Source organism: Hippocampus bargibanti, linkage group LG16, assembly GCF_051943395.1.
Source record: "Hippocampus bargibanti isolate YZ-2025 linkage group LG16, ASM5194339v1, whole genome shotgun sequence".
In the NCBI taxonomy this organism is placed as follows: domain Eukaryota; kingdom Metazoa; phylum Chordata; class Actinopteri; order Syngnathiformes; family Syngnathidae; genus Hippocampus; species Hippocampus bargibanti.
In genome coordinates, this window is record NC_142749.1 from 8,917,011 (window position 1) to 8,942,407 (window position 25,397).

Sequence of the window (25,397 nt, forward strand, 5' to 3'; positions counted from 1 at the left end):
AGACTCACCTTTTCCATGTGCAGCTTTCATCGTATGTTATTTTCAAACTTAAACATGAGAGTAGCAATGCGTCATTGCCGAGGCGAAGTTTTACTTGCCCAGAAATGATGCTCTAAATTAGTGATCATAAATTAGCCCGTGCATATTCATTACGCCAATCTCTGCAGTCTCTTTATCGTTTAACTGCGCTATCATAAACATAATCATGGCGTCTCTCTTCAAGTCTCTGGTGGTGATAAAGCCTCTCCACCCGCTCATAGTTTAGACAAATATGCAACGTGATGAACTATGAGGATGAAAAAAAAGATGAGTTTAGTCATGAATGTAAACCGTGATAACCATTAATTCTAATCTGCTCAGTTTAGTTTTCCCTTTGTCTTTTTTTTTATGAAATCACTTTTTATTCTGCTTATGTTCATCTGCCGTGTTATTGTCCTGTCTTTCATGCATCAATAGAGGGATTATTATACATTCTTATTTGTAATTGGAGGGCAGGTTAGACAAGGGGATAATTAAAATAGTGCGTGTCGCTACTCCATCCATTTTCCGTCTGTGTCTCTTGGTGGCGTGTTTGTGTGCCATGCTTTGTCCTCCAAACTAATGCAGATAATGTCGCACTTAGCGGACAGTAACAAAAAAATCGCATACTATTACACATCAGTGAAGCCACTGATCTACCACTGCATCACACAATAGTGCAAAATACAGTTTAGATTCACCCAGTAAGGTCTGATTTGTTGAAAAATGTTTCTGCTCACGTTAACTCATTCACTGCCAGACGTGCAAAAATGTGTCCACTCCAGTGGCAGAGTTTTTGTCATTGTCACTCGTAGTCCAGGACCCACAGAATATTGAGTTTTAGGACTACATAAACATTCAATGCATTGTAAGAAACCTTAGACTCTCTTCTTTCATCAGAAAGAAAAAGTTAATTCCTAAATCATATGGGTCTGGATAGGAGCTTGAAATGAGGGTGGCTGTCCAAAAATAAAATGAAAAACCTACATATTGGTTTATATCGCTCTTTAACTTCCCGGTTGAGTGAATGCTGGCGCACGTGGCTGCCGCTGCTCACCCACAGAAAAAATATCTTGTGACTGGAAAGTGTCCTTGAGAGTTTTGAAAGGCGCCTATAAATGAAATGTGTTACTATTATTATTATTTTTTTTTTATTTTTATTTAACAACAGCTGAAGCTGTCACAAAGCGCTTACATGGAAAAAGGGAAATGCTGCCCCTTGTGGAAAATAAGAAACATTGCTGAAGGCCATGGCCAGCATGAAAAAAACAAAACGTGAACAAATTTGGGAATGGCGCTCTCCGTCATATTTTCAATTCCCGGATAAATTTGTGAATGGCATTGAATGGGTCAATGGCATTGTTCGATTATTTTTTAAGAGGGTGGGGGGATGAATTGTGATCAAGAGAAGAAAAGCCTCCAGCAGCACCTAAAATGTCTTGACACCGACAAGAAAAGTGTGAGAAGGGACCCATGTGTCTTTGGGTCTTGAGACCAGCGCTCATTACAGTGGCTGGTAAAATATTACAGTTCATATTACAGTCCATCTAAGTGAATTGTGGAGAACAGTTTTGACAGCAGGGTGAAGGCGGGCCAGATTAAGATGGATGATGGCAACAGGCGTATCTCACAAGCGGCATTGTGTTTGTTTGTGTGTATGTTTTTTTTAGCTTGTGCCAAAATGTTCAATGCAGTGCTTTGGGTTGGTGCCACTGTGGCACAAATGAAGATTCCTGACGGGGGTGTTCAGATGCTGTTTGAAATGATGTTGCAATTTTTCAAACCTGCAAAAACCATTCATTACTCAGCCATGTCTCGCCTGACAGCTCCAAAAGCTTTCATGCAATGTGTTGCCGTGGTTTAATTTAATGTTTGATCAGGAAAAAAATATGCAGTGTGTTTTATTTATTTATTTATTTCTGTCGAGCAGCACTTTTGCTGAAATGCAGGGAAATCACCTTGAAATACACTCCGGTTACTTCTACTTTGCTTTCTTTCATATACATGAAAAGTTAACTTGGCAAGTGAAATCTTAATTAGGTTGATTGAAGAAAACTTCTTTGCAGCCTCATAAAGGCTCATCATTCTGGATCACAATATCAAATTCAAAGGAAACTTTGGCAAAGAATGATCAACGTATCGAAAACTCGTTATCCACAACTTCCCAGCTTTACAAGTTTACTGTTATCTGCGTGAACTGTTGAAGGTTAAACACTGAACAGAGGTTGTTTTCACTGTGCACCCGCACTTTGGTGTCATATTACTGAAGAAAGCAGAATCCTGCACTGTTATGTGAAGGCTTTTGGAATTGAATATCAATTGTGAGCGGTCACAATTTGGTAAACGAAGGATATGTTTAGATGAGATTAATTAGACACAAATTGACTTTTTTCTGGGTTTTGGTGACATGTGGCACAAGTATAAGACTGAAACAATTTAAAAAGCTTTACCGTGTATGCCAAGCCTGTAGTTGACAATATAAGGAAACACCGTGGATTCAACAACGCGATTGAGTCACAGTTTGAAGGTGTAACATTTCCAGACAAATGGTCTTGACTTTTTTCAACGTCTGACTGACCATGCCTCATTCAATCTTCACATCACAATACAGACTCACAATACGACACAATATTTCTCCCTCCCTTGCTCAGAAGAACAGATAGAAAAAGGAGAACACTTCATCCACAGGTTTTGGTTTCCTTTGATTTCCTCTGGCAAAGCCAACCCATCCTGCTGTATTCACTGGCAGATCGGGTTCCTCGGCCGTGATCCTTCCCTCTTGTCTTGCCTCCAAACACTGACTCATTCAGTCATTCCTCTTCTCTTTCATTCACTCTCCTCCTTTTGATTTGGCCACCGGGGAGCTACTGTATGTGGCAATAGAGCAAGCGTCATTGATAGAGCATCTGTTTCGACACGGTGAAGGATCTGTGGCATGTGGGCGAGCATCTGGGGGCACAAGTGTGGGGCACATTACATCGTAATGCATATCTCAACATGCCTTGCTTGTAACACATGTGTATATGGCTATTTTCCGTTGATTTAAACGGTCCCACCGAGAATACCATGGTTCGACTCCAGCTGCTTCTATAGAAGCATTGCATAAATAATGGATATATCCAATGTGCTGGTTGTTGAATATGAGTCCCGTGCACCAGCGGGCACGTGTCCATTTTCGACACTCGCTCAGTAAGGAAGCAAACATTTTGGCATCGTGAATACATGGGGGAAGCCAGACAGAGAGAGAAGCCCAATCCAAATAATCACCGCACATCTCTTCTAGATAGCCCGACTTGTCAAAGCTCATCGAGACACGCTGCCAATATACTTTCACCCTTGGCAGCAGACAAAATGAGCCATTTTACGACCCAAAGTGCACAATTTTCACACAGTTTTGATGAAGTGGCAATACGTTTAACAGTAATGCACTTTGTTGATTGTTTTTATAGCAATGTAATTTTTTTCTGCATGCGCCTCTCATTGAATATCCTTGGGGCAACTGCAGGCAGTACGCTGGCTGAAACAACCGTTTGACTGTTAAAATGTGTTTATTCTATTGACCAGGCAAATTGTTACTGACAGCTAAAATGGGGGGAAAGAAGAAAAGTATTTTCTTGCTGTAAATGTGTTCTAATGAATCAGACTGTTGATGGAAAGTGGCAATAAAATCTAAATATTCCCCTTGGGCTCTTTCCCTCCGTTAACATTTGTGGCTGAATGTCTAAATTAAATATAACTTCTTTTGTGGTAATATTCTGGTTCATTTTTCAAGACATGAAAAGAAAGCAGTGTTTTTCAGTGTGTGTTTTAAATGCATATCATCCCAAAATTCCAATTTTTCAGGGTTTTGTTACTGGAAAGAGCATCCTGAGTTTTGAATGTATCTTGACGTTTTAAGTACGTAAACGGATCAATGTGCATCTGATCTCTGCTTGGAGTGCCAGAGATCAGGTGCGTACCGTCATTTTATCCCAACTGAAAGGCATCTTTTCAGTCTTTTTGAGCTGACGTACTTTTCTGAAAGGGTGCAGGTGCAAGTCTAGTAATTACATGCAACGTAACTTTTTTTCCTTCTTTGCGCAGATGTTTTGCAGCAACAAAACACCCAATTGATGGGACATCTATACGCTACAAGCTGCATGGCGAAAATAGTTCCATTTAATAAGTTCCTAGCAGTGGTGGGCCATCAAGGCCTGCAAGGTCTTCTCTGCTGGCGTAAAAATATCTGAATCAAAGACTGATTTTAATTATATTTTGTTCATAGATTCTTATTAAATAATCCCAAATTGACTTTCATTTTACTGACATTGCTTTTCCCCAGTTGTGCTGCTTCCAGATGTGTGTTTTTGTATTTAAGCATTTAACCAATCACATTTCAGCCATAATTTGTTGCCAGGGTCAGAAATCTTCCTGGACGCCTTCACAATCAGTACTGTGGGCCCTGTCGCATCAAATGCGACACTCAAACTGTTGCTCTAACCAATCACATTTCGAGTTGGCAAACCAAAAGGGGGACACCGCTTTGTTGAAAGCACTGGTCAACGTCAGAGTTTTCGCAAACTAGGATTGGCTTGTCACCAGTCAATCATAGTATCCGTTGCCGCTACTGGCCAGAGCTAGCACACTGTATCTGTACGAGCTGCATAAGCAAACATGTTGTTGTGTTTATTTAATTGCGGATTTTGTCAACCCACAATAGCTGAAGTAGGAGAAGAAATGGATTTGGTTGCAGATTTACAGTTAAAGCCATTTTCAAGACGGACTTTTCAAGAAAAAAATGGACATCATAAGAAAGGTCGGACAGCTTGGAAATATGTCACAAAATAGCAAATAACATTGATGCTTAGTCCTCCTGTGTTCAATCTTTTGGTGTGGCATGACCCCATTTCATTCCCACTGTCGGCGATGCTTTGACATATGAGTTGAATTAGTGTCTATCATCCAGAAGTAAACATAAAAATGTCCAACTAAAGTTATTTAATTTAGTTTTTTTATTCCGTGTTCTTATTACTCCTGCAATTAAATAGCTATATCGGACTTATCATTTAAAAAAAATCTAATTACATGTACATTCGACTTCACAATTATGGCTGGAATTACACTGCCTGGTTCAATTGACACAATTCCCATTTTTTGCTGTCAAGTGACACAATTCGGATATGCATGGCAGCGTAAATAGAAAAAAAAAACTACGTAGATAACATGAGATATCTTTGGAATGCCTTCTGTTGGCTCCTTGTCACATAATCTACAAAATAACGTCCTTGCATATTAAATGGTCACACTTTCTCTTGACACTAGTGATTTATTTTTCCCAGTGCGCCTGTAGAAGTGTTTCACACGAGTGAAAACGACACCTACTCGTCTCAAATGGTTACATTGTTAAAGCAGCGCCACCCACTGGCGACAATTAGAAGTAATATGCGTACAAGCCCATGCTAAAAGTGGCCTGTGTTAAACTTTAAAAGAAAAATGACAAGCTGTAGCTGCTATTCGTGGTCAGCCATGGGTTCATGGCAATGCTGGAAGGGAAGTGGCTTCCAAGCTATTTCTACTGTCTGACCTTTAAGACTATGAAGCGCACTGAGAATGACCCTGGTTGGATTGTTCAAAGAGCACCCTCTCCATGGTTAGGGTCCAAAGGCTGGAAGCGTGCTGTGGGATTGATCCACCCCTTCGTCAAAGGCCAAATACAGGAAGCTTTGCCAGATGAGAAGGCCATGCATCCTCTCCTTTTGAAAAGCTCTCCAAATCTTCTGTGCTATACTTGCAGTGATAAATACTGTATGCCAACCTGTCTGTGAAGGTGCTAAGAGCAGCACTGTAGACACACAGGACATATTTTTGGCATGCTCCCTCTGCTTTCGCTTCCTGCACTTTTTGCTCAGGAGTTTCCTGTGCTCCAGCCCTGTTGCGCAGGAATAAACTAATTTAAAGCCCACTTTGCAAACCACAGATGTCAGCTTTGAGATTGAAATGAGCTCTCCCCTTTGCAAAGGAGCTGGCTTTGAAAAGGAAACTTCAGAGAGAAACTAAACACAAACGCAATGTCCTTTTAGTTGCCTAAGTGTAGCCCAAGAGGGACCTAACATGTGTGTGCGTGTGTGTATTTCCGTGTGTGTGCGCGTGTGTATGCGTGTGTGTGCATGTGTGTGTGTGTGTAATGATTTATGTGTAAATTGGTCAATTTATTGAAATTGAAACATGATTTCAATTTTGGCTGCTCAAAATCTTCAAAACATTTTAATCACACTACGTCGATTGACACATGAATCATATTTCTTTGATCAAAACATTTTAATTAAAGAAATATGATTCATGTGTCAATCGACGCAGTGTGTTTGCAAGTTATGAAACGACATGCACCTTTTTTGTTTGTTCAGCATGTGATTCCTTAAATGATTTAAGGCGATTTGTGCCGCCCCAGTTGGATTTTATGGTAAAACTAAAAACACAAAAGAAATCATTGGATTGGATTTGCCTTTATTAGTCTCGCAGTGGAGAAATTTACATGTCACAGCAGCAAAGTTATGAAAGAAATGAAAGTAGAAAAGCAAAACACAGGAGCTGCTGGAAAGGCAGCCACTCTCGCGGCGCCGTCTTGAAGTCAAAAGAACAAAAAAGAAACTAAATAACAAATAACATGACAACACAAAGACACTGAGAGACATTCATTCTTAAGCACTTTCTGTACCCTCTTTGTTACATAAAGCAGTTCCAGATGAAAGAGGAGAGGATCAAAGCGTCTCTTCACCAGTGGATCAGGGACATCGTGGTGGAATGTGTACGTCGACTACAAGCTAAATGTTGAAAGCAAACACGCGGCTGTAGCATCCATTGACGAAAAGAGATTGTCTCACATCTCCTGTCCCCCATAAATCAGCTTCAATTGCATCCCGCGACTGTTCCATATACGCATCGGCGCTCTGCGCTGACGCTCCTTCCTTCTTATAGCGGGCTCCTCAAGCCATGTATTCATCCAGCCGCAGACTGTCCAACAGCACCGACCTTCCACTGAACAAAGCGGGGCTGTGAAGATGCTGCCCATTACAGGCGCAAAAAAAGCACGATGGCCCCTTTGGTGTCCAGCGATGACAGTCGAATGTCACCGACATTCCTCCTCCTTGATGAATGTCGTGGTCAAAAATGCTGAAAAACAATCCGTATCCGTTCCACACGACGCACAACACAAAGTGACAAAAGAAAACACAAAAACAAGACAAAAACAACAAAAAAAGCAAGGCTCATCAGAGCACTTGCTGACGGTTGCCTACTCGGGCGCCATCTTGGACTCCTTCCAATTCCATTTCACACTTTGTATTTTTAAATATATGCCATTCTTCATTAAAAAAAGTCAGTGCTAATGCTGCATTCAATGTAAAATCCAATGGACATGCTAATATAATATGAGCAACAATTTGCAGTAGTGACTTTCCTTCAAATATTCACAGTCATATGCTGTCAAAACATATATAGACATCCAGTGTATTGATAATATAATATTCTTCCCAATCATTCAAACGCCAGTCTAATTAATAGTGAGCATTGAAAGGGGTTTTAAATAAAATGTATTATTATTATTATTAATGTTAAGCAGATTCCTTACTTACAGACAGTGTATTGTCGGTGTTCAAATACCTGACATGTTTCGGCGACTACTTCCGCCTTCGTCAGAGTGTCACGGATGTTGCTGTGACGCGCCATTTTCAGCTGGTGTTGCTATGAGGGCGTGACCTACCTGTCAGAACTGACAGGCAAGCCACGCCCCCCGCTGTCCGCTCGTCCCTCCAGGATGCTGCTCCAGGTAGTAGAGAGCATGTAAGCTCCCTCATCCCTGTTGATGGTCCTTGGTCCTCGCTTTCGGATTTCAATGGCCTGGAGCAGCATCCTGGAGGGACGAGCGGACAGCGGGGGGCGTGGCTTGCCTGTCAGTTCTGACAGGTAGGTCACGCCCTCATAGCAACACCAGCTGAAAATGGCGCGTCACAGCAACATCCGTGACACTCTGACGAAGGCGGAAGTAGTCGCCGAAACATGTCAGGTATTTGAACACCGACAATACACTGTCTGTAAGTAAGGAATCTGCTTAACATTAGTTATCAAGTAGACAGGATGAATTTAGTACAACTATTATTATTATTATTATTATTATTATTATTATTATTATTATTATTATTATTATTAATCATGGTGCTTAACTCATTCACTGCCAGACGATGTGTAAAAATATGTCCACTCCAGTGCCAGGGTTTTTTGTCATTTTTACTCAAATTGCCGGACCCACAGAATATTGAGTTTTAGGACTACATAAACATTAAATGCAACATAAGAAACCTTATACTCTCTTGTTTCATCTGGAAAAAAAGGTTTATGCCGATCTTAATTGGCTCTAGTGTTATCTGCAATGAAATTGGGGGCGGCTGTACAAAAGGCAAATGCTTCCCCCTCACGGAAAGGAAAAACATTGCCAGAGGTCTGACGGGAGCTTGATTCACACACACCCCGCAAGAAAAATACAAAACCAGAACAAATTCGAGAATGGTGCTTCACGTCATGCTTTTCAATTCCCAAATGAATTTGGGAATGGCAGTGAATGAGTTAAACACAAGTTTTGTCTACTACTCTCCCTGTTTCTTTTAAATGTGTATCACACTGCTCCTCTCGAGCCAATGTGCTAAGATCCAGGATTTATTTTTTTATATTTTTCATTGCTATTACTTTGATATTTTCTGTTGTTATTTATTTTGTACTTGTTTTGAAAGTTGTATTTGCAAGTTGAGATTTTGAAGGACTCAAGGAACTTTTCTCATCTCATTAACTCACATATCCACATGCTCTGGCAGTAAATGCAATACCCATAGTCCCAGGTTAGCACAGCAAGTCCCAAGACTTGTGAAAATAAAAATAGAAGAACAAAAACGCGAATTTAAATATGGTGAAAAGATCAGGGAGAGGCTCATTCGCGGTTTAAATGTGTGTGAAGATACAATGCAGCAATTAAAGTTTTGGATATAGCAGAATGAAAATACAAGACAGTTGACTTTCACGATATTCACAAGGTCATCTTGTACTGAACAATAATGAAATGTGTTCTACAAGAAAGTTGTCAACCTGCATATTTTCATCCATGTTCTTCTAAACACAATCAAATCTAAGTGTGTATATGCAACCCTATAGAATCGTGATTGCCTTTACAATTACAATTAGAGGTTTGTTGAATAATGTAGACAAATCTTTTTGCCATGCATATACTCCTAAATAAAGCAAGATGATAATGGCCGTCCTCGGTGCCTTTTTCATCTCCTCTAATTTCTGCCGAAAAGCACTGATGAAAGGATATCGTCAAGTTACAAAGCTGAGGCGCCACTTTGAGGCTGTATATACCTTTTATACGTACTTCGGGAAGAAATTAAAAACAACCCGGTATGTGATTTTATTTTATTTTTTTGCTATTCCTGACAAGTGTGTGCCTTTTTGATGAAAAGCGGTGCTTCAGCCACTGGATGAGCCTGCCGTGATTGTGTGGGTCAGTGACATCAAAATGACATCATCACGCAGTGGTTGATGGGGTAATGATCTCATGATTTGCGTTAGCCTTAAGAGTACAGACTCCCTGAGACTGAAGTGTTTTTTGATTGTGCATTAAATTGCAACATTAGCTATGTAGGCTATATACTTAAGTGGTATTTTCATCTGAAGGCTCCATAAAAGCCATGTCTCCTAAATGCAAAGAACCACCGAAATGGAAGCATCATTGTGCTTGAGTTCAAATGAGCTCCGTCTTGCTTTTTTATTAAAAAGTAACAATATGCCTCATGCTCTGCCTAATTGACATGATTCAACCTCACTTGGCATCTAATTGTAAAGCCTTTTAAACCCTGCTTTTTTGTTTTTTTAAGTGGTGTTCTGCACTGGCTGTTGGTCCCTAAACATCATTCTCCACTCTGTGTCAAAAGTCTTCTCATCCAAACTGTGGCTGTAATCTTCACTTTCCATCGCTGCATTCACATATTTATCACCTATTATTGCCTGTGTCTGATTTTCCACATTCATGTGGAGCGAAAGAAAGTGGAAAAATGCTAATTAAGTTTAATGAAACAGCTACATTATCTACTGTATATCAAATGGCCAGAAAATACAAAAGGTGCATATGCGTATCATTTCATCCAAGTCCCTCATTGCTTTACGTCTCAAAAGAAATTCATCAGAGGGTCTCAAAGGCTCTTAGAATAAAACCCTCCTGTCTTGACCAAATGCCGGCACTCTTCCCCCACATTGGTTGTTACTGCATGTGATAGAAATGGAGATATCTATTAGGCCTGGATTATTGCTTGCTACAAAAGAGGCTGACATTCTGAAATGAAGCATCCCCTTGTGGTCTAAACCTTCATGTCTCATCTCATGATACTTGTTCTGAAGCACGGGTCCCTCCTTAACTTGCTATAGAGCGGTACTGGTCTGCCCTATTCACTGGCAGAAAAATGCCTATCATTGTGCAGCATTTTCAGTTCATTCATGTTTGCATCAAAGGAGGTGATCATCTTCTCTCTTCTCTCATACTTCACCTCACTCCAAAAGTTCCCCTGTCGAAACTTGGCTGAGACTTTATCTGATTTCATTACTTTACCTCAGTTTGAGCACAAAGAGCCGCTTCAAATGTTCTTGTTTATTAAAAGGGAATTTGGCCGCGTGGCCTACGGCTTCCTTTAGCCCTTCAAGCCCAGTTGCTTTTCGTTTGCTGTCTGGGTGCCAGGGAGCAAAGGGGTTACACGGTCACCTTCTCCATGGGTAATTGCATCCATTCACTTGGTGCTAGCAGTCCTCTGATCATAGAGTAGACAGAAATACACTCTTAGACGTTTATTGTTTGGCACTAATGAGGCGCTTTCTTGGGGAGGGGAATCTTTTTAAAGTATATAGAGGCCAGTGGAGAGATACTCACTTAACAGATGCCCACGGAGTGTTGCGATTTACATATGCATTAATGCTGACCACTGCAGCTAGGAATGCATTAGCAGCCTAAATGTGTGTCAAATAATGTGTTCTGGAGTTGCTGTCACCCGTACAATTAGGTAAACCTAATGCTAACATGTATATGGAGAAAAACAATATCAATAATGTTGAAGTTGAGAGTTTTGGTCCCGGTGTTTAAATGTAATACAAATGTTTGTGTGTGTCTGTATCGAGGCGGGGCACCTTTTAAAGTAGGACAGTCGAAATTGATGGCCAACTCTGAAAGCTGACCTACTTAGAGGCGCAGACAAACTAGTTTCTTCAGCATGCATGCTGAGCCAAGTTGCTCTGCAAGCAATGCAACGAAAGCACACCTTTTGGACATTTCCTTCTCATCACTTTAGCCAGTGAGTGAAAAATGAAAATTATGAAATTCAGGTTAAATTTCCTCAAAAGTGTGGCCTGTTAGAAATCACAACATGCTGTTGAAGCAGTTCAAGCTATATTGCAATAATCATCTGACAAATGATTCGGTTTTTGAATCACGTCACTTTATATATGTCACTTCCTCACTTTACATACGTCACTACCTCACTTTACATACGACACTACCTCACTTTACATTCAGAAATTACATGTATAGTCTTGTCAATTGTATGTCTTTTTTAGCCACGTTAGCCAACTATTAGTGACTTGCATGCTGGGTCCGAGAGGACATTAATTTAATCTGTGCTGTATGTCATGCATATTAGCATATTTGACAATAAAGCTGACTTTGACTTTGACTTAAAAGATAATTTATTTGGATTTCCGCACCAATGTCTTCTTTTGGCACAAGTGAAATTGTGGACAGTCTTGGCTTGGTCTCGCATTTGTCTAGCTTCATTTCTAAATACCCAAATATGCTAAACATAAGTGCACAAAAACAAAGAGTCATGCAACGGACGACATGCAATGTAGCATCGAACAGTAGCCAGTGTTTGAAATAATGTTGCCCGGAGGCCCGGGGCGTACAACTTTTACCTTGGACGTACAACTTTCAAAACGTCTCGGCCCGGACAACTTCTTCAAGGAAAAAAAATAAAATAATTAATCTAATGTTTGTTTTATTCAATAAAGCAAAAGCTACAAACAAATCGCAATAAGCCAAGTGGACTCCTCTTTCCAAGCGAACGAATTTGTATACTCGGCACTGGCAGCCAAGCAGAAGCCTGTTTCGTGCTTTGGACTATACCGTGACTGAAAAGTGTACTTGAGAGTTTTGAAAGCCGCTTAGAAAAGGGAGTCCACGTGGCTTTGAGCAGACAACGCAACGCATTGTGCACCATGACGACGGACGACGAAGGACGAACGACAAACACCAACTAGAGCAAAATCTTCAGCAAGGGATATTTACCATAAATTAAGCAAGGGAGCATTTGTGGTAGGTACTTCCTTAATTAAAAAAAAATCATTTATACTTCGCAACAAAGTTTTTGGCGATTAGTCGTCTTATTGTGTTTCAAGTTGTGAAAAGTGGGGCAGGCAACTTTATGGCCGGGCAGGTAACTTTTCAGAGTTGTCTGCAAACAATAGTTTGCTAGTACGTACGTCAATTAAAAATAAGAAAAAACATAAGAAAACTTTTATTTGTCATGCAATGGAAAAATGTCCGATTTGCAGCAGCAAAGTTGTGATACAGGAGCTGCTGTAAAGGCGCCATCTTGAAGTCATAATTACATCATAGCAAATTATGCATCCATTCAGCCATTATGAACCCACCCCAACACGATTCCCACCCTTCTATACACGTGTTACACTTAATAAATCTCACTGTTAAAATGCAAAATAAAACGCAAATGAAATCCCAAAATAGAGTGAAGTCATAAAAACCGAACCACGATCTCGCCAAGGAACATCCCTATGGTGAACATTGGCGGGACAAGCCAAGGGGTGTGATGCACCTCTAAACAAGTATGCCAGATTTTAAAAGGTTCTCCTCCTAAAGTGGCTTGAGACCAATTGTTCCATCACCTGATGCTTTTACAGGCCACCTACACATAATCATCACCTTAATTTCTCGTTGACATTATTGACATTGTTGACATCAGAATCAGAATCAGAATCATCTTTATTGCCAAGTATGTAGAACACACAAGGAATTTGTTTCCGGTAGAACACGCAGTCTAAAATCAGAATAATACTGGTCTAATCTACAGGAGGCCATTTGCACACCTACACTACCCCATATTGTTTTATTTGTGTGAATTTTGATGCTTAATTTTTCCATCCTATCCTTCCAACCATGAACCAACACATGCATTTACACAGCCAGCATAGACAAAACCTAAATTATTAACACTAAATCATCTTCTGACCATCTAAATCAGACTATATATATTCACACAGTGCTAAACTATTCATACTATTTAAACTAATACACTATTAATATTATTATATTATTTATATTTGTGGTTGACAAAAATCGATATGATTTCATTTTTTATGCGGAGTAGCAGTCTCAGTTTTAGCCGTATTCCACACCAGGATGTATTTCTCTCATCAGTGTCCTATGGTCTTGGAAAGTTCATGGCATTCACCGTATTAAACGAGGGATTAATTCTTGGGGCTCTCGATCTGTCGTAATTGTCCACAGAAATACTGATCAAAGGTATCAAACTGTGCCCTGGGTGTCTGCTTCTCCGCACTGTTGAAAGATGGGACCTAAGACGCCGGGGCATTGCACACCCAACAGTTCAGTGCAGGCGCTTGCTCGTGTCTGCCTCCTGATTGGACAGGTGAAGGTTTGATCACACAGAAAAATTAGTGCTGAATTTTAAGGCTGGTGAAAGTGAGGCGGATCAGTCGTAACCGTAAGTGGGCTGCACACATTAGTAGCATATTGCATTATCAGGCATGATGATTAAAACAGTGAACAACATTCATTTGGGTTTGCATCTTTGAACATAGCCGAAGTGTTCCCCTTTTTGAGCATACTGACACTTCTTTATTTAATTTAATACTGAGATTATTCATCCCAAAGATACTTTGGATGAAATAAACAGGACTAAATTGCATGACATTTTGAGACGGTCGCGGTAGGGGCCCAACAATGATGAAGCTGGTAAAAGGCTGTGAAAGTCGCCTCCCTTGCCAAACCCACGGTGCAAGGTGGTGAGGCCAACCTCCAGCTAATAAGTGTGAGCAAGTGCACTCGTAGCTTCAGCTTGCGGCACCACAACACCTATTATTACCAATCCTATCAGACAAGAGTGTGTTTCCATTTACAGGCTACTGTATAAGCTGTTGGGAGGTGGTTCATTGTGAGCGTGATGACACCTCTCTCCTTGTGTCTGTCAGGGCTGACACTCTTTAATAGTCTTGTGGAGGTCATCCTCATGTCATGTACGGATGGGGTTGGGGTGCGGGGATGACACGTGAAGACAATTGGTGCTATTTTGTGCCTGTTATTGTCTGGATAGTGTCAAAAATAGGATTGCTGTGCACAGGATTGTACTCCGACGGCAGGTCTAGAAGTTTAGTGAATGCTTAGGGGAGTGACTAAGATGTGTGCTGAACCAAGGAAAGAAAAAAAAAACATGTTATGTGTTTGTGTGCGCCACTGTGTAGATTCTGTGGTTTACACCGCAGCAAAGCATCTCATTGTTCTTTAAAATTAATCTGGTCGTGTGTTGAAGGGCCCGGCTGGTGGTATCTGTGTTGATGTGGCTCTGGCCTGACCCAAGTGGATATAATGGTGCAAAAGAAAATGTCCTGTCAGTTGATGGAGGAGCTGCCCATAGCAGCAGGAAGGAGTGTGGCGACAGGGGCCATGTGCGCTAACCTATCCCCCTGTCATTTTTTCTGTCTCGTTCCATCCCCCCTCTCCTTTCATTTCCACCTTTTTTTCTATTTCCACGTTGCCCTGAGATACACCCCCCACCCACTCACCTCCTTTTCCACAGACTGCGCTCCTCCTCCCACAACACTCTGTGACAAATTACTCCTGGCGGTTGATTTGTTGGTTGTCAAAAGTCCTTCGTGCGCTGGCATGAAGGTGGGGTGAGAAGGAGAAGAATCTTCCTCCTGTTCCTGCCTGTCGTCATCTTCGTTCCCTCAGCCCCTCCGTTCGCACAACCACCTCAACCTAACCAGCCCCCCATTTCAAACCCCACCCCCCACCCCACCTGAAAATTTCCACTGTACTCTCCACCACGACAGCTCAGTCGGCTGATGCCTCAGTGGAAAATGATGTGCAGTCTCTTAAGGTCTCATTAGAATAGCTGTTGTTCTTGTTTAATCAACTCACTCAACGTTCACTTCACAATCCTTTCGATATACGAATTGTCACATGTGAGCGCGACAGAGGAGAGGCTTTGTTTATCGCCATGGGTGAAGGAGGGGAGCAGGAAGGAGAAATATAAGTCCGAGACTTAGTAAAAGAACTGCCAATGAAGTATTGACATACATGAGTACAGTTAGTGGAAGGGCAATGCAACGATCCGATGGAACAATCCTCAGATGTTAATGAGTATTAAGTAGAGAAAACCAACCTCAAATTTAGTTGGACATTCCTTTGTCACCATATGTGCACCCCTCAGAAGCTCAAACGAACATTTTTTATGAGAAGTATTTTTATTTTCATTTCTTTAATACTACTTCTATAAAAATATAGAAACACTGTAAGATGAAATGAGATTAAGCAATGCTACAACTTCTGCTACAATTACTAGAACTACTACTACTACTTCTACTGCTACTACTGCTACTGCTACTACTACTACTACTGCTACTACTACTACTACTACTACTACTACTAATAATAATAATAATAATAATAATAATAATAATAATAGTAAAATAACAATAATAATACAACATAAGCGCATTAACTATTTGCATTGTATTGTCTCATGTCTTCCTCACCGCCACGTTGATCAATTATGGCTCCAACCGGAAATAGTGTGCATGAATGACAATCAAATGCAAGTTTGTTGTAGCTTGAATAGGGGGGAAATGGTTTAGGAATTTGGAGTAATTTTTTGGGGGATCTGTATATGATTATTATAATTACATGATTTATTTTAAGGGTAAAAAATATGTTTACCCAGAAATTGCCCTAAATATTAAATGAAGAAGACTCACATACATATAGGGGGCTTTATGTACCCCATGAAGCACCCTAAATGTTTTTGAACGTCCGGCATTCAATTATTTGAATACTGGAATTCACGGTAAATAATAGTTTTAGAAACACATATGTGGGCCTCTTTCTTTGCCAATTTATCTTCTCACGTTTAAGACCTATGGCTATTAACTCATTCACTATCAGACTATGTGCAAAAATGTATCCACTAAAGTGCCTGGGTTTTTGTCATTTTCACTCAAATTCCAGGACCCACAGAATATTGAGTTTTAGGACTACATAATTATCCCTTGGTGCGTAAGACACCTTTGACTCTCTTCTTTCACCAGAAAAATAGTTAATTCCTAAAGTATATGGGTCTGGGGTTATCTGAGCTTGAAATGGGGGCGGCTGTACAAAATACAATACAATACATGTGTTATATATATGTATCGCTGTAACAGCTAAATCTGTAACAGTGCTAACATGGACAAAAAGAAAATGCTACCCCCTTGTGGAAGGGAAAAACATTGCCAGAGGTCTGACCAGTGCTTTATTGACACCCTCCGCAAGCAAAAAATTAAACACGTCACACTTTTCAATTCGTGAATAATTTTGGGAATAGCAGCGAATGAGTTCATGCAAAGCAGTGATTGGCTAATTTTATTTTATGGGTTTTAATCAGGTGTCAGTTTTTCATTGCAGTCAGGGTATTAGTATTAGGATTTTAAAACAGTCGTGATTGTCATGTTACAACACCACACATCTTTTTTTACAGCATTTTTAACAAATGTCACAAGGCATCCCGGGAAGCCAAGCCACCAGCTGCTTTGTGCTTCAGTACGGAATGAATGCGCCTAGACTTTGCTCATCATCGGGGCTTCATGTTGTGGCACTTTTAAACATACATCATCACGCGTTATACAATTGGAGGAGGAAGTGTTTCCCAGAATACTTTGCCTTTATTAACAATTATCACATGGGGCTGTGTGATCATACCTCTTTAATGTGTTATTTTGTATAGACGCGGTGAAATTGTTCATGTGGTGTCAGTTCAAGTTGTTCTACTTTTACTGCTGGTGAATCTGACACCTTGATTTAAAACGTTCATGTTATTAATGACACTTCAGTCTTTTGCAGGTCGCGGGAAGGATGTGTTTTTAACTGTTTCTGAAAGGAGCAAAGATTTGTTAAGCTACTAGTTTTTAACGCTTGCTGTAACGTGCCAGATGTGACCTGCACCTGGGAGTTTTGGACTCCTGACTGAAAGGGATTGTTCAGGCTTGCAAAGAGCTGTGGTTTATCCCTGCTGACTTTGGGTGAAAGGCAAACTACATCCTGGACTGTTCACAAGGCATTCGCAGATCACGTCTACACTTAGAAACAGTTGGCCATTCACACAGTCACTGAGCACTAGCTGAATCTGGGCTGACTGCCCTGATGTTTTCCGAGAATTTGGTAGATTTCCAAACTGCACGGTGTTCAAATTTTATGACGCCATAAAACAAAACTGAGCAGCATCATCTTGTCAAGACTGCATTTTTGTGACAGCTCTCGCTGACTACAGTGTGGTAGTATACTCGCGTTCAGTAAGTTTCCAGCTATCATTTTCACACTCAATAGATTTTGCCTCATATTACCCCATCTGACATCCCATGGTAATAATTTGATGGTGTTTCCCGTGGAGCGTGCCAGTTAGAGCGGGCGGTGTGTTTGCTGTGAAATCTCCAGCAGCGTTGGTTTGATTTCATCGTCTGGCCTTGGCCTCTTTGAAAAGAAACTCATCTCCTTTCAGTCGCTCTTGCCGCTTTATCCACGAACTCTTTTTCCTTTTGTGTCATTTGCTCCTTTGCAAAAGTAAGAGAACATCGGTTTTCGTTTCAACCCCTTCTTGAAGCCAGATTGCTTTGTATATCGCCATTGAAACAGAAAAGAGAGCATCACATTCCACTTGTGACGCTCAGTGCCTTGTGAACACGACTCTCGCCTATGAGTTAAAGGAGACGTTGTACTTCACCGCGATAAATTTGGCTCAAAAATCCCTGCGTCGATGACAACGAAGCCGCCATTGATGCAAGGCCCATGTCTGCTATAGCAGTCAGAGCTCAATAACAAGAAAAACACACACAAAATACATTTAATGAAATTCAGCTGCTGAAACCTGGCTTCCTGAATCTCATTAAAGGAGCTTTGTACAGTTTCTCCATCTTCTCTTCGCGGGAGAGTTTCTGGGTTTCTCCCAAATATTGGGGCGGATTTCATCCTCCTACTGATTTAAAAAGGACAATGTCTTGTTCCTTTCCAAGGTTGACTCAGCTCGCCGCAAAGATGTGCTCCACGCGTCTGACTCGCTGTAACAATCGACCTTGTTATGCATTTCTTCTGAAGTTGTGACTAACTTCCTGTCCCCCTTTTCTCCCTCCCTTCCATCTGCTTCTCTGCACAGGGTTCGGTTTCATAACTTTTGAGAGTGAAGACATCGTTGAGAAAGTCTGTGAAATTCATTTTCATGAAATCAATAATAAAATGGTAAGTCCACTCTTTTTTCCCCCAAATCCAGTTGGGCATTGAGGGATTAATATTTGATTCATTCGGGTTCTTTTTTAAACTCAAGTATTAATAGCAGTGTGTGTTTGTGTGTGTGCGTGTGTGTGAGAGAGAGACTGGGTCACTTGCACGCACCCCCTGTGGTTCTGTGGGTTTCAAGGATGGGAAAATAGTGGTGTGTACTGGCCACAAAGCGTGAAATTGTGTGACTGAGTTGTGCCTGTCAGGTTGAGAGACAGGAGACTGTCCCTCTTCCAGAATCCCAAACACACACAGACACACATTCACAGAGACACGCAAACGTGAAGATGTCCAGGGATGGTGCAAGCAGAGCCTGAGTTCATTAGTTGGAGATTAAGGCCTTCCGCAGGCTCCTCTGGTGCTTGTTTTATTTACACTTGGAGTTTGGTCATCTCAGAGCACTCAAAGCATACTTGCCCTGTCGTAAATGATCATTTTAGAGTAAGCAATCCGCTGCATCATGACTCTGAGGGCACCTCCACGACAGTCAAGAACAATCCGTCCCAGGACATTGGCGCTATTGTTTCCTTAGCGTGTCAATTCACCAATTTGAGGCTATTGTTACTAATATAAAACTAGTAATAATAATAATAATAATAATGTATAATTTTATTTCTAAGCGGCTTTCAAAGCTGTCAAGGACACTTTATATAAAACTGTACATGCATTCCATCTTTCTTTTTTTGTACAACCAAGTGATAGTACCGAATAAATGCATCAGAAAAGCATTTTATAGCATCTAAAATACCCAAAACACGCAGACTGATATTTTTAGTCAAATGCAAAACACCAATAAAAATGACTTAAAGTGTCCCAAAACTACTTCAAAATGACCTCGTAGAGGCCGAGTTTCAGAAGGTCCCGCCCCCTTGTTCTTGACGTCACGCGATGACGTCTTGCCTTGCTCTAGAATCAAAACAATGGCTTCAGATTCGGAGAAAATTCTTTCTTGTTACTCATCCAGTCATGAATATGATTCAAATAGTTCTGAAGAGGAAAGCATATATGTTTGCAATCGATTAACGAAGTCCTTCCGTATCATTTTGAGGCGTCTGGACTCCAATGTAGCTCCCAGAAAATGCACAAGATGGCGCACAAACTCCGTTGGAAATGGGCTGATTTGTCTGCTGGGAATTTGTGTCAACTAGTATCAAATAGTAGTCTTGGTGCAACACACGATTCACCATCGCGTTATTTATGTTTTCCTTCTAATTTCGCCATCAACACAATGTTTTCAGACCAAACAAAGTACCCAAAATGCATTGTGTGTCGCTTTCTCGGTCAGGGGGGTTCCTGACGTGACGTCACCTCAGGAATCATCACCAACTCCATAACAAGACTTCCTGAATATTCAGCGCAAGTCTTAAAGCGTAAAATATAGCTATATGCAGTGGAATCTTTGTAAAATACGCTCAGTAGAAGTCATTTGAAGTGATTTTACAAATTATGGACACAACTTGTCCGGAGGCGTCGGTTGTCCTTTAACTCATTCACTGCCAGACAATGTGCACATATGTGTCCACTCCAGTACCAGGGTTTTTGGCATTTTCACTCAAATTGCAGGACCCACAGAATATTGAGTTTTAGGACTACATAAAGGCAAAGTCAAACATTCAATACAGTGTAAGAAACCTTAGAATTTCTTCCTTCATCAACAAAAAAAAGTATATTTCGAACTTACTCGGTTTTAGAGTTATCCGCATTGAAAGTGGGGGCAGCTGTACAAAAGCTAAATTCTGCTCCCTCATGGGAGGTAAAAACATTGCCAGAGGTTTGACCGAAGCTTGAAATGCACCACCCCGCAAGAAAAAACAAAACCCGAACAAATTTGGAAATGGCGCTCCACGTCATGCTTTTCAATTCCTGAATAAATTCCGTAATGGCAGTGAATGAGTTAATATAAACCGTAGAAACTCTTCAATTAAAATAATTTGTAAATATGTTTTCATATGCAATTCATTTTTTATATATAAATAATTTAGACAGTTTTTCTTTTTGGAGTGTTCTCATCAAAATTTAAAAATATATATTTTTTTGTTTTTTAGTTTACTTGTTTCATTGCTCACCAACACGATTCTGCATTTTGAATCCGTCAAAAAACCTCGTTGGTTCCGACAACGTAAGCCAAAACTAACCGACTACATTCACGGACACTCAGCTGACTGCCAAATAATATGACTGGACTTGGTCTGCTGAGACCTTGATTCTAAAACTGCCACGCTCTTGATTTTTTTCCCCACCATCTTATGCATCCTGAGCCATCCTCTTGCATCATTTCTGCAGGACAGCCGTTCCTCAAAAGAGCAACTGCAATACTTAACCATTATCCATTTGTCGACAATCTGTCTTACCGTGGATGGTACATTTAGGCTTTTAGAGATAATTTTGTGACCATTTCCAGTTTCATGCATGTTAACAATTCTGAAATGTAGGTCTTCTGACAGCTCTTTATTGTGAATTATAGTTCATATCGGGCAACACCTCTTTTGAATAGCAGATTCATAAAAGTTTTTTTTTTTTTTTTAAGGTCGGGCAAATTTCACCAGCACCTCCAATCGATGTTCACCATTTGTGGTGTTTGTTCTTCACATAATCATTCAACTGCCATGGCGGCTGAAGTTTCTGTCCATCATATTTTTCTGAAAATGTGTATTTAACCATAAATTGTCAGACTTTTGTGTTTGCAATTTCTTTGAGCAAATGTGTGGATTGTGATTGACTGAAGGGAATACTTACTGCCTTTCATTGTGGCTTTTCCCAAAGTATCCCTCCCATATTCCTCTCTGGCCTTTTCCTCAACTTGACAGACTGACTGACTGTCTGATGGACAGGACCAGTGTAGTAGAACCTTGTTCACCAGGGACCAGCCTGGGTCACACATGACCCCGGTGTGCACCCCTCTATGCTTCAGTGATGCATCCCATTCTGTGCTCAGGCGGATATCCAAAGTGTTTTTGAAATTATTGTATAAGAGATAGTCTGTCACATCCTGTGACATTTAGTTGGAGCACACTGTTGACATTTTTATACCTCTACACTCAAGGCTTGAATATAAATGCCCAATATTTTTTTTATCTGCTCAAGATAATAAGCCAAGGGATTGCCATTTGTTCCCTACATGTGCGTCATGTAATATACAGCATGATAATATTTATAGCTATTGTTTACAAACTAAAATGTATGCACTATAGCCATTCTAAAGCCTAATTATAGTCCAAATCACTGTCTGCTTCTGTTCCAAATCACTGTCTGTTTCATATGAATGTGACAGTGACAATTGTACTGTATTAATAATGGGTAATTATCCATAAAAATGCATAAGGTCCATTTTCCTTTAAATTTTTCATAACAACTATTGAGAAAGCATTGGAAGCATTAAAAATATTGCTCATGCCTGTCCCAAATGTGTTAACAATACCCACAACTAAACACATTGCTAGTTCATTAGAGGATAACACAAAGGAATGGGTTTTATTTATTTATTTATTTATTTATTTATTTATTTATTTATTTATTTATTTGTTTGTTTATTTATTTATTTTTGCAGAACTAAATGTGAAACAACCGAGAGCACGAGCATCCCAATTAAAGGTAAAACTGCATCGCTCTCGGAGTGTTGTGGTTCATATATAGTAGTTCACGCCTGCACAAACATGCATGGCCAGTCGGTCTGATGCGATGCACCTTGACATGTACTTTACATGTAACCTCCATTCAGCCTCATACGTAGGACATGATTGCATAAAGCAATGAAGAACGACATCCTTGAATCCTTGTGCGTCTTTTGTGAGCCTCAGTAAGATCAAAGTATTGGGACTTTGGGCTTGGATGAGAGAACCGCCCCTGGACTTTCGGCCTTTTCGGGGCTTTTGTCACCTTTACAAGAGGTCCTCCTGATAACACCTAAGGTAAATGTCCTCGTGTGTAGCAAATAAGCGAGGCCGCCCACATCTACAAAGTGCTGACGTGGAAGTGTGTGCAAAGAGGAAAGGATGTGAAGAGTTTTTAGAGCATTTTTCAAAGGACCCTTCAGTGTTGCCTTGGTTGCAAAGAGTCGCAACGGAGACTGCTGGTTATTCTCTTTCTTGAAGTACCGGCATGTAAAGTAAAAAATGCTTCCTCTCTTCATCTTTGTGAAGTACTGTATAGAAATAGACCTCATCCATCCTCCCTGTGAGCGTTATCTAAGATGGCCCTTGAATAATTGATGGCGACAGAAATTCACCCAAGTCGTGAGGGCGATTCATGTGTAGGGCAGCCCACCCTTCTCCTCTCGTGTCCTCTCGTGGGCTGCCCAAGTGCAGGAGGTCAACGTTGGCTCAGATATGAACGTGTGACTTTTTAGTGTGGCGGTCAAACACCCCGTATCACTCTTGTTTGCATGTACCACCCATGTGGTACTCTCAGGAGCACTTCCCCTTCTGTCACTGTGGTGTCCTTATTAATCATTAAAATTGGGGTGCCGCAGGAAGGCGCTCCCAACCTTTTATCAACGTCCAGTTCTGTCTTACCTCTGTGGTCCAAATTTGCAGCATCTGTTGGTCTTTGAGTTTGGTTATAGCCACTCACGCCGTTTAGTTTTAAGTATCGCTTCAGTTTCCGCCTGGGTTGTATCATCAGGAAAAGGCCTTGAAGGTAAAGTGACATTGTCCGATGTTTTATTGTGACATCAATGACATTGTGCATTGACCTGGCCACATATTTCATTTTAGCCTCCATGCTTCAGAAGACAATCACCATGCAAGCATATCTTCATTAATAATACTGTGTTGATGTTCCTCCAAAGGCCAAATGTATAACAGTAAAATACAATTTGATGTTTTGATCTGCCGCTTGACAGCCAATTCTCAGAGCTTTGATCAATAAAAAAGAGCATTACTGATCAGAAGCGGTACAGTTTTTTTTTTTTTTTTTTTTGGGGGGGGGGGGGTAACTGCAACTCTGCGAAAGCAATCCTAAAACCACTTGTTTGCCTTAGCATAAGTAATACAGTAAAGTCTCGTTATATCGATATTCTCGGGAGTCTGAAAAAATATCGAAATATCCGATCCGTTTTCTCCTTGCGTTCATAGAAATAGTATCGTAATAAGCAGTACTATCGATATAACCGATATCGATATAACGAGACTTTACTGTAGCTTTTAATTAGTCGCGTCTTCTGAATTCTCAATTACCAGCTGGACTGGTTGTGCACTTGCTTGTGAACCCTGCAAACCAATCAGTCACGCTGCCGCTGAACATTATAGATAAGAAGCATTTAAAGTACACATTGTGAATTGTGTGTGTGTGTGTGTGTGTGTGTGTGTGTGTGTGTGTGTGTGTGTGTGTGTGTGTGTGTGTGTGTGTGTGTGTGTGCGTGTGTGTGTGCGCGCGTGCGTGCGTGTGTGTGTGCGTGTGGTCCATTGTGAAAATGTGTTTTGGAGTCAATTTATTAATGTTCTAGACATATTATGACTATTTAAAAATGAGCTTGTGTTGGAGAAAACAGGCTTCGGAAGAAAAAAAAACTTTTTTTTTTTTTGGGGGGGGAGGGGGGTCAAAATGGAATGGAAATAATGTTCAGCAGTGTTTGTATATCATGTGCCCAATGAGGGAGAAGGGACACTGTTTGGGTGATTAGGTTCTACATGGAAGGCTGCGTTTTGCAAATTCCGGCCTGTAAGTAATGGGATGTTTCCACTTGACAAAAAAAAGCGCAAGGAGCGCCAATGGCAGTAAAGTCCAGTCTGCTCTATACTTGGGACATTTGAGGAGACCTCAAATAGCGCTCAAATCTGCAAGTGATGGGAAGCAATTTGATGATGGCATCTGATGAAAATGTCTCTGTATGTGTGGCGACATTATCATCTTCGAATATGGAAGCACCGTGGGGAGCGTATGGTCCTTAAAATGACCTCATATTCCTCCGCGTTTATATAAACCACACTGAACAAACATCTGATCTCATCATTCCTTTGAGATTCCAAACACTGAAAGGCATTTATTTTGTTTAATCCAAATGTTAAACTATCTAAAAGAAGGAAATGTCACTATTAGTCTACTGTGTCCCTTTGCTCAGCCATCTTAATGATCTTATCGCTCAAAGATCAACCCTTTTTTTTGCACCGGCGCTAGATTTCAGACAGTCAACCAGATCCAGTTACTTAGATGAAGCCAGTCGGTCGAAGAAAAATGTATGCTTCTTTGCAAGAAACCATCGGTGGTGTTCTTTTAAGAATACATCGTACCAACCTTTACATTTAACATCGTGACAGAGTTGGCCTTGGATTTCAACACCTCCAAACCAAAACGTCTGTGTAAGCTCTCAGTCGTACAGGAGTGGTCCATCGATGAGAAGGTTTATAGTAACTGTATCGGTTTTGGATTTTGAAATAGCATTCTGTACTTGTTTTTCTTGTTTTCCTGCGTTTATACGCCCCTCCTAAAAGGTATGAATAATTCTTTGCTGGATGCGTGACCAATATTGGCCGTACTCTCATGGTCAGAATTTCTGTTTATTTTTTGGTGTACTTTTTTAAATTATTAACTTATTCATTGACATTCACAAATTTATTTGGGAATTGAAAATATGACGTAGAGCGCCATTACCGAAATTTTTCTTGCGGGAGTGCCGATAAAGCCGTGGTCAGACCTCTGGCAATGTTTTTTCCATTCCACGAAGGGGTAGCATTTGCCTTTTGTCCATGTTAGCACTTTGTTACAGCTTCAGATGTTTTTAAAGTGCTATACAAACCAATACGTATGTATTGCATTG

The 25,397-nt window shown here is 40.6% G+C and overlaps 1 protein-coding gene across 6 annotated transcripts in view; it reads left to right on the plus strand.

The window, feature by feature from the left end:
• The window catches only part of msi2b (musashi RNA-binding protein 2b), a 259,883-nt gene that overhangs the window by 175,569 nt on the left and 58,917 nt on the right, over window positions 1-25,397 (plus strand). For all 6 annotated transcript variants that reach the window (XM_089016911.1, XM_089016914.1, XM_089016913.1 and 3 more), the window contains exon 8: window positions 18,522-18,604. In XM_089016911.1, the coding sequence (XP_088873037.1) occupies window positions 18,522-18,604 (83 nt within the window). The remainder of the gene's footprint in view (window positions 1-18,521; window positions 18,605-25,397) is intronic.